This window comes from Mercenaria mercenaria, chromosome 4, assembly GCF_021730395.1.
Source record: "Mercenaria mercenaria strain notata chromosome 4, MADL_Memer_1, whole genome shotgun sequence".
Taxonomy (NCBI): domain Eukaryota; kingdom Metazoa; phylum Mollusca; class Bivalvia; order Venerida; family Veneridae; genus Mercenaria; species Mercenaria mercenaria.
The window spans coordinates 54,047,777-54,058,708 of record NC_069364.1 but is presented as its reverse complement, the minus strand read 5'-3'; the positions used below and the strand labels follow the sequence as shown (position 1 = coordinate 54,058,708).

The window sequence follows — 10,932 nt, the reverse complement described above, 5'->3', positions numbered from 1 at the left end:
TCATAAAATACAGGTCAAGTTCGACTTTGGGGTCTGTAGGTCAAAGGTCTAGGTCACAGTGACTCGGAACAGTGAAATGGTTTCCGGATAATAACTCGAGAACACTTGGGCCTAGGATCATAAGTTTTGGTACACAGAATGATGTAACATCATGAAATACAGGTCAAATTTGATTTTGAGGTCTGTATGTCAAAGGTCAAGGTCACAGTGACTCGGAACAGTTAAACAGTTTCCCGATGATAAGTTGAGAACGCTTGGGCCTAGGATCTTGAATTTTTGTACACTGGTGTAACATGATTAAATACAGGTCATGTTCGACTTTGAGGTTAGTAGGTCAAAGGTCAAGGTCACAATAACACGAAACAGTTAAATGGTTTCCAGATGATAACTTGAAAACTGGGCATAGGATCATGAAAATTGATGGCGAGGTTGATGACCAGCAGATGACCCCTAATGATTTTGAGATCAGCAGGTCACAGTCAGGGTCACAGTGACCTGGAACACTTAAATGGTTTTCGGACAATAACTTCACAACGCTTGGGACTAGGATCACGAAATTTAATAGGGAGGTTTGTCATGACCAGCAGATGAGCCCTAATTATTTTGGGTTCCAAAGGTCAATGGTCATTTAAACCTTTTCCGGACAATAACTCGAGAACGCTTGGACTGAGGATAATGAAACTCATATGGAGGTTGATCATGACCAGCAGATGACCTCTACTGATTTTGAGGTCAGTAGGTCAAAGTACAAGCAAGTTCAGCTTTTACATTGGCTTAGTTCTATGACAAGGCCATATTGTGGGGGGTATAATTCGTCACTAGTGTGACAACTCTAGTTTACATAGATTTATATATAGGGAAAAACTTTGAAAATCTTATTGTCCAAAACCACAGAGCCTAGGGCTTTGATATTTGGTATGAAACATCATCTAGTAGTCCTGTACCAAGGTGATTCAAATTATTACCCTAGGGTCAAATTTGGCCCGGCCCCGGGGGTCACATGGTTTACATAGACTTATATAGTGAAAAACTTCAAAAAAAACCTCTTGTCCAAAACTACAGGACCTAGGGCTTTGATATTTTGCATGTGACATCATCTTGTGGTCTTCTTCTAAGATTGTTCAAATTATCCCCCGGCCCCACCCTGGGGGTCATATGGTTTACATAGACTTATAAAGGGAAAAACTTTGAAAATCTTGTCCAAACCACAAAGCCTATGGCTTTGATATTTGCAATGTAGCATCATCTAGTGGTTCTCTATCAAGTTTGTTCAAATTATTCCCCTAGGGTCAAATATGGCCCCGCCACAGGGGTCCCATGGTTCTTATAGACATAGGGAAAAGCTTTTAAAATCTTCTTGACAATAACCTACAACATTCAAATTTGGACCACATGTATAGTTTTGAGTGGCAAGATTCACCTTGAGATGAGTTGACTTTGATTTTGACCTAGTGTCCTACTTTCACATTTCCGTAGCTGCAGCCTTCAAATTTGGACACATGCATAGTTTTGTGCACCGGAAAAATCTTTGACCTTGACATTGACCTAGTGACCTACTTCCACATTTATGAAGGTAAAGGCTTCAAATTTAGACCACATGCATAGTTTCGTGTTCCGAAATGAAATCTGACCTTGATTTTGACCTAGTGACCTACTTTCACATTCCTCAAGCTACAGCTTTCAAATTTGGACCACATGCCTAGTTTTGTGTACCCAAAAAAACTTTGACATTGACCTATTGACCTACTATCACATTTTTGAAGTTACAGGCTTCAAATTTGGACCAAATGCATAGTTTTGTGTTTCAAAATGAAATTTGACCTTGACTTTTTTTGGACCACATGCATAGTTTTGTGTACCGAAATGAACTTGAGAATGACCTAGTGACCTATCTTCACATTTCTGAAGCTACAGACTTCAAATTTAGACAACGTGCATATTTTTCTGTTCTGAATTGAAATATGACATTGATTTTTACCTAGTACCTACTTTCACATTTCTCAAGCTGCATCCTGCAGATTTGAAGCACATGCATAGTTTTGTATATTGAAATGAACTTTGACCTTGAAATTGATCTTTTGACCTACTTTCACAATTCTCAAGCTACAGCTTTCAAATATGGACCACATGCACAGTTTTGTTTACCGAAATGAAATTTTACGTTGATTTTGACCTTTACCTAGTCTTAAAATTGGAACATTAAAAAATGGCGCAATGGTGGGTGCCAAGATCACTGTGATCTCTTGTTTAAAAACTGTTACGTTTGAAACATAAATATTTTTCCATATTGATGTTTAAATTTCATATCAGGTGTGGGACGTCCTTTGTGACGTTAGTTTCATGTATGTCGTCGCTTTTAAAAATTCTTTAACGACAAATTTCCATTTTCACTCTTGCGGATTAACAATTTTGCATCATTTATATGATGATCTGAAGTGTAGGTGCGCATTTAATAAAAATACTATTACGAATAATATTGTCCTCCCAAAAGTTGCGCAATATTTCTGCTGCAGAACTCTTGCATATTTCTCGATACAAATCTAATAAGCTAAATTGCTGCACAATGTTATGAATTTTTGATGAAAATGTTACCGGATTGTTAATTTGAAAAATTTAATTTTTGCAGCAAAGCTGACTCTCAATGTACTGGAATTTTGATGTAAAGTTCAAGTCCCCCTTTTGCTGAAAAATGTATTCTCATTCTTTTTCAGGAAACATCGCCTTTATGACTTGTGATTTAGGGAAGTGGCAGAGAAAAATTCTAATGAAATTACAATAGGTAAATATTGAAGCTACATTGATTTTGGGCTTGGTGGTTTCATTTAGTCGCTGTATTGTCAGTGTGTCCATTAAGGAATTGCAGTAGATAAGAACCATATCTGGAGCTGGCCACAGTTTTAGTTATCTCCCATTGTGTTTAACAGTTTGTTCAGAACATATCTCCTTAAATGTAATAGATACTTTAATCATACTTTAATCAACTTTAATTTTTCATAGAAAATACCGAGTGCGAGTTCAATGTTTATAAACCATAACTCTATTTCACTCTATTTTAGCTCACCTAAATGTTACTCTTGATAAGATCTGGGACAAGTTCAATATTGGGTCATCTGGGGGTAAAAATCTAGGTCACCAGGTCAAATCAAAGGCAAAGCTTATTAACACTTTAGAGGTCACAATTTTGTTCCAATCTTTATTAAACTTGGTCAGGAACTTACTCTCAAAGAAAACATTTGATGTGTTTGATCTAGGATAAAAAACTAGGTCACCAGATCAAATCTAAGGAAAAGCTTTTAGAGGCAACATTTATGACTGTATCTTCATGAAACTTTGGCAGAATGTTAATCTTGATGGTATTTAGGTCAAGTTTGAAAATAGGTCATGTGAGGTCTAAAAAATAGCTCATTAGGTCAATTTAAAGGAAAAGCTAGTTAGCACTAGAGATTACATTTATGACTATATACTATTGAAACTTTGTCAGCATGTTAATCTTCATGATTTTAATGTGGAGTTCCAGTCTTGGTTAGGTAAGGTCAAAAACTAGGTAACTTTGTTATTGTGGGTAAGGCAAAACATGACATCGCTTCTGGTTACGGACGCTAATTTCCTGCCTCTACTATATGATAGAGTGCTACAAAGAAAGTAATTCTACCTGTTATTTGTAAAATACGGTATGCAAGAAAAATAATCTGCCAGGATAAAATGCTAATATGTAAACGATATGCAGGAAAAAATATCAGTCGTGTTTACGAATCGGATGGAAATATCCGTTCCTTGGCCATCTGCGCATGGGCGGTAATTCTGCAAGCTTCATTACCGCCCAATGCGCAGGTGCCCTCGGGACGGATATTTCTATCCGATTTGTAAACACATGACAGATACTATTATTCTGCATAATTTTCATAAATTTTTTATTTTTCTTTCAGGTTGCAATGTCTACAAATTATCCTCCTCATACTGCTCCACCATTTCTCTAATGGATTTGGGTAGAAAACCACTTGGTGTTAAATTGAAACCATAGTGCCAGATAACATTTTTCTGGACAGTGAACGTGATTTTCTGTCCTTTTGGTCGTCGTACTGCCGGTTTCCATGTTGTGGTTTTCTTACCCCAGAAGGGCTGAATTACCACCCTGTCATCGTCCAGCAATTCGACCACTTGCCCAATCTGAGGCCAGTCTTCTGGCGACATAGGCGTGTCTGTAAGTACAAGGTCTTGTACCTTCATGTCTTCCTTTTGAGAGATAACTCTCCTAGCCCTTCCTATAGTTACCTGTTGAAAGTAAATTGTATAAATCAGTTGAAGATGTATTATTATATCATTTTGGATAATTTCTTCGCATCTGAACTCCAAACGATGATTTATGCACCAACATAACAAAATCAATAGCTTTATTGAAAAAAGCAACTTTCTATGTTATTAATTATGTTAATGTTTGAATAAAGATTTGATATTTTACACATTTTGCATATTGATCTTAGTACTGTAAACCTATAAATGTTTTCGCGCTTTTTAAATTAGCGCCTTTCGCGGATAGTATATTTCCGTGAAATTAAATAGCCGCGAAAAACTCTGATCTAACAAAAACGCGAAAGATTCTAGCTTCAGCTTAAATAAATCACTATTCCAGTACCATAACTGTATAAAATGAGTGCACAAGTCCACATTAACTCTATTTATTGACAAGTTATTTCTGTAGATGTAACAGCCTTTTCAATATCGATCCATCAGGCAAACAGGGGATAAAAACAGAAACATCTATCGAACGACATATGTAAATTGTAGTCGGCAGCCAATGCGATATATTATTTGTATGTAAAATATTGTGTCTATTTCTGCTATGAGTGGTTTAATCGCCTAACAAATGATACTGCTTTATTGCCTTTAAATTGCAAACAAATGACAGTGTAACAACAGCAATTTACTGAGTTGTAAATAATCAGGTGTGTGAAAAAGTCTGTATCTAAAAAGAATTTCTCTCTATCTGTTCTGGGGGCTTTATCTCACGCTGTACCTCTGGTCAGATCGCTCTGTGTCTGTACTAGTAGAGGATGATTTTTGGCTGCGTTTCCTATTTGTAAAGCGCCTTTGAACGTGTTTATCATGAAAAGGGCGCTATATAAATCTGGTATAATAATAACCGTTGATATGGATGAAAATGATTGGGGTACATTTATAATGAAAGGGTACAAAAACTGAACGTTTTCGAGAAAACTATGCCGTGACACTTAGCCTAGTATACTAAATATGTTCACTTGTGACTTCATTTTCGCGGGATTCGCGATGGATATGGTTTCGCGAATATTTGTATCCGCGAAAATGTCCACGTTTAGAAAAACGCGAAACATAGTATCAGTGAACATTTCTAGGTTTACAGTATTAAATGTCAGTTTATTTACAGGAACAATACACACCTCCGGGATTGGTTCATCAAGTTCCGGAATGTTGATTATGTTCTCTGTTGTTGTGGTCAACTCCAATGCCTCTTCAAGTTTTAACTTCTTCAGTTTGCCAATCAAATCAACTGAATCCAAGTCTCTGTCCTCTGAGTAAGTGAAATTGAAACTTGTATATATTATTTTATACTTGTGTTGTATAATGCATAGCAGGGTCGCCACTTATTTAGAAAAGTGTAGTGGAAAATGATTTTTAGCTCACCTGTCACGAAGTGACAAGGTGAGCTTTTGTGATCGTCCGTCCGTGCGTGTGTGCTTAAACTTTTCCTTGTGACATCTCTAGAGGTCACAGTTTTCATGGGATCTTTATGAAAATGGGTCAGAATGTTGATCTTGGTAAATTCTAGGTCAAGTTCGAAACAGGGTCACGTGCGGCCAAAAAGTAGGTCAGTAGGTCTAAAAATAGAAAAACCTTGTGACCACTCTAGAGGCCATAATTTTCAATGGATCTTCATGAAAATTGGTCAGAATGTTCACCTTGATGACTTCTAGGTAAAGTTCGAAACTAGGTCACGTGCGGCCAATAACTAGCTCAGTAGGTCTAAAAATAGAAAAACCTTGTGACCACTCTAGAGGCCATAACTTTCAATTGATCTTCATGAAAGTTGGTCAGAACGTTCACCTTGATATCTAGGTCAAGTTCGAAACTGGGTCACGTGCCAACAAAAAATAGGTCAGTAGGTCAAATAATAGGAAAACCTTGTGACCTCTCTAGAGGCCATATTTTTCATGGGATCTGTATGAAAGTTGGTCTGAATGTTCATCTTGATGATATCTAGGTCAAGTTCGAAACTGGATCACGTGCGGCCAAAAACTAGGTCAGTAGGTCTAAAAATAGAAAAACCTTGTGACCTCTCTAGAGGCCATATATTTCATGAGATCTTCATGAAAATTGGTCAGAATGTTCACCTTGATGATATCTAGGTCAAGTTCGAAAGTGGGTCACGTGCCATCAAAAACTAGGTCAGTAGGTCAAATAATAGAAAAACCTTGTGCATCTCTAGAGGCCATATTTTTCATGGGATCTGTATGAAAGTTAGTCTGAATGTTCATCTTAATGATATCTAGGTCAAGTTAGAAACTGGGTTACCTGCCTTCAAAAACTAGGTCAGTAGGTCAAATAATAGAAAAACCTTGTGACCTCTCTAGAGGCAATATTTTTCATGGGATCTGTATGAAAATTGGTCTGAATGTTCATCTTGATGATATCTAGGTCAAGTTTGAAACTGGGTCACGTGCCAACAAAAAATAGGTCAGTAGGTCAAATAATAGGAAAACCTTGTGACCTCTCTATAGGCCATATTTTTCATGGGATCTGTATGAAGGTTGGTCTGAATGTTCATCTTGATGATATCTAGGTCAAGTTTGAAACTGGGTCACGTGCGGCTAAAAACTAGGTCAGTAGGTCTAAAAATAGAAAAACCTTGTGACCTCTCTAGAGGCCATATATTTCATGAGATCTTCATGAAAATTGGTCAGAATGTTCACCTTGATGATATCTAGGTCCAGTTCGAAAGTGGGCCATTTGCAGTCAAAAACTAGGTCAGTAGGTCTAAAAGTAGAAAAACCTTGTGACCTCTCTAGAGGCCATACTTGTGAATGGATCTCCATAAAAATTGATCAGAATGTTCATCTAGGTCAAGTTCGAAAGTGGGTCTCGTGCCGTCAAAAAGTAGGTCAGTAGGTCAAATAATGAAAAAACCTTGTGACCTCTCTACAGGCCATATTTTTAATGGGATCTGTATGAAAGTTGGTCTGAATGTTTATCTTGATGATATATAGGTCAAATTTGAAACTGGGTCAACTGCATCAAAAACTAGGTCAGTAGGTCTTGAAATAGAAAAACCTTGAGACCTCTCTAGAGGCCATACCCTTGAATGGATCTTCATGAAAATTGGTCAGAATGTTCACCTTGATGATATCTAGGTCAAGTTTGAAACTGGGTCACGTGCCTTAAAAAAACTAGGTCAGTAGGTCAAATAATAAAAAAACCTGGTGACCTCTCTAGAGGCCATACTTTTCATGGGATATGTATATAAGTTAGTCTGAATGTTCATCTTGATGATATCTATGTCAAGTTTGAAACTGGGTCAACTGCGGTCAAAAACTAGGTCAGTAGGTCTAAAATTATTAAAATCTTTTGACCTCTCTAGAGGCCATATTTTTCAATGGATCTTCATGAAAATTGATCTGAATGATCACCTTGATGATATCTAGATCAGTTTCGAAACTGGGTTACGTGCGGTCAAAAACTAGGCCAGTAGGTATATAAAAATAGAAAAACCTTGTGACCTCTCTAGAGGCCATATTTTTCATGACATCTTCATGAAAATTAGTGAGAATGTTCACCTTGATAATATCTAGGTAAAGTTCAAAGCAGGGTCACGTACCTTTGAAAACTAGGTCAATAGATCAAATAATAGAAAAACCTTGTGACCTCTCTAGAGACCATATTTTTCAATGGATCTTCATGAAAATTGGTCAGAATTTTTATCTTGATAATATCTAGGTCAAGTTCAAAATTGGGTCACATGAGCTCAAAAACTAGTTCACTATGTCATATAATAGAAAAAACGACGTCATACTCAAAACTGGGTCATGTGGGAAGAGGTGAGCGATTCAGGACCATCATGGTCCTCTTGTTTCTAGAAAGCTAGAGAAAAAATGAACAAATGAAATTCTGGGTCTATTATTTAAGTGTTCAGTGTTTGTTAATGATGAGCCAATAATCTGATAAGCATGGAATGCACCCTGGTGAAATTTCGATGAGTACCCGGTTTTAATTTCACCATAATCTTCACAAATATTGTACTTCTTATGCTGTTAACTGACATGTGTTCATGAATGATCTTTGCATACAAGACACAATATAAATAGGATATATATCTGTGTGGTTCATTTCTTAAGTAATGATATAAAACAGATTGTGAACGTTTATAAACAAGTTAATGATGCAAGTAATATAATAGAGTATCAAAATTTGTCAGAATAATCACAGTTGTGGGTGTGTCTAATTATGCCAGTTAATTGGTAAATCTAATTTGACCATCATTAGTGTCTTTTCCCGTCTTTAAGCAGTCTTTATTAATCCCACGCCACAAGTGGTGGGTGGTTATAGGAATGGTCTCCGTACATCCGTCAAAAACTAGGTCACCAGGTCAAATAAAAGGAGAAGTTTGTTAACACTCTAGAGGTTGCAATTTAACCCAAATTGACCTAATTTTAATGAAACTTAGTCAGAATGTTACTCTCAATAAAATCTTAGACCAGTTCCATATTGGGTCATCTGGGGTCAAAAACTAAGTCACCAGGTCAAATGAAAGGGAAAGATTGTTAACACTCTACAGGTCACAAGTTTGGCCCATACTTAATGAAACTTGGTCAGTAGTGTTTCAATAAAATTTTGGAAGAGTTCGATGTTGGATCATCTGGGGTCTAAAGCTAGGTCACCAGGTCAGATCAAAGGAAAAGCTTGTTAATACTCCAGAGGTCACAGTTTTGACCCAATCTTAATGAAACTTTATCAGAATTTTACCCTCAATAATATCTTGGACGAATTCGATATCGAGTCATCTGGGGTCAACAACTAGATCACCAGGTCAAATCGAAGGAAAAGCTTGTTAACACTGTAGAGGCCACATTTATGACTGTATGTTCATGAAACTTGCGCAGAATGTTAATCTTGATGATCTCAATTTCCAGTTTGAATGTGGGGTCAAAAACTAATTCATCAGGTTAAATCAAAGGAAAAGCTAGTTAACACTGTAGAGGCCACATTTATGACTATATCTTAATGAAACTTGGTCAGAATGTTAATCTTTATGATCTTAAGGTCAAGGTCAAATATGGGTCAGGTGGGGTCAGAAACTAGGTCAAATCAAGGGAAATTTTGTTAACACATTCTAGAGGCCACATTTATGACCGTATCTTCATGAAGCATAGTCAGAAGGTTAATCTTGATGATCTTCAGGTCAATTACAAACCTGGGTCATGTGGGGTCAAAAACTAGGTCACTGGGTCAAATCAAAGGAAAAGCTAGTTAACACTTTATAGTCCACATTTATGACCATATCTTAATGAAACTTGGTCAGAATGTTAATCTTGATGATCTTTAGGTCAATAGGTCAGGTGAGCGATACAGAGCCTTCATGGCCCTCTAGTTCACTATAACGGTGTTCATTCTGGCCTGTATCTGAAATGATTTCTCTCTATCTGTTCTGGGGGCTTGGTCACACTCTGTCCCTCAGGTCAGATCGCTCTGTCTCCTATTAGAGGATGAATTTCGTGCCCTGTGTGGCTGCGTTTGGTATATATACAGCCCCTTTGAATGTGTTTATCATGAAAACAGCGCTATATAAATCTGGTATTATAAATGTAAGAAACTTGTGTGAAGAATTTATGATCATTTTAAGAAATCTTATGATATTGCATTGAAATTTGTAAATCTTGTCCACTGTTATTAGCCATCTTTTTAACTTTTCCTGTTTTTATTTCAGATGTTATGGAATATACCAAGTTTGTCTTCCACTTGATGCTGTTACATGAAGTTGAAAGGAGAAAAATAATGATAATAGACTAACAACACAGAACGGGTTACCTTCTTCTTCCATTTCGTTAAAGAAAGAGTCCCACCAGGAAATTAAGTCTCCTTTCTCATAGAACCTGCAATTAAAAATGTATGATATATTTGAGGGACCTATTAATTTTGGCTGCAATAAGCCTTCAGTGTGTTATTCTGATTTCACTGTGTCTGGATGTATGCTCTTCTAGTCATTTTACAGTTATCAAATGTAGCACAGTACTTTAGTGATCTACATACAGGGCTCCTGGTAATTTGTTCTGTCTGCGAGTATTTACTCAACATAATTTTTATGAATGAGTAAAATGGTAAAATTTGAAATTGACTAGGAGTAATTATACTTCTGAAAGGTATTTATCCAATAAGTTGAGTGAAAAAATATTTTGAATATTGAAGTAATAAGCAGTTACAAAGCATCTATGTTGCATGCTTTCAATTTATATATTTTTAAAAAAAAGAAAAGGAACATACTTTGCCACCTGTTGGATGTCATGTTTGGTTTTCTCTATATCTATTTTCTCTGTTGTTGGTGGTATCTTGTTTATGTATGTGGAAGGACTGCCCTGAATTAAATATTCCTCTGATCCACAGCAGGATAACCATTCCTGAAATTTGGGAATAAGAATGTATATATGATTTTCTTTTCAACTGTGTGTTAAGTGCATATGCTATCATGTAGCTTGCAATTCAAATACTTGCCTTCAGCACTATTTGCATATATTCACAATGTTCTGAAATAAGCTTTTCCTATGAACCTGTACTTGTGTTTCCCTTCCCTGAAGAACCTTTAAATGCTAAGTTCCAGACTGAAAATGCAAGACTTAAAATATGAACCTCATTGGTACATTGAATCGAAGGCATGTAATCCAAGAAAAAATGGTTTATTTTAAGACATCT

At 36.5% G+C, this 10,932-nt stretch overlaps 1 protein-coding gene across 1 annotated transcript; it reads right to left on the bottom strand.

Moving 5' to 3' along the window:
- Window positions 1-3,929: 3,929 nt before the first annotated feature.
- Window positions 3,930-10,673, bottom strand: LOC128556371 (uncharacterized). The gene is made up of 4 exons (XM_053541271.1): window positions 10,507-10,673; window positions 10,054-10,118; window positions 5,415-5,545; window positions 3,930-4,272 (listed from the first exon to the last, which is right to left on the bottom strand). Exons 2-4 carry the CDS (start codon window positions 10,064-10,066, stop codon window positions 3,937-3,939), a joined length of 480 nt encoding a protein of 159 aa, XP_053397246.1. The 5' UTR covers window positions 10,067-10,118; window positions 10,507-10,673; the 3' UTR covers window positions 3,930-3,936.
- Between the last annotated feature and the right edge of the window lie 259 nt (window positions 10,674-10,932).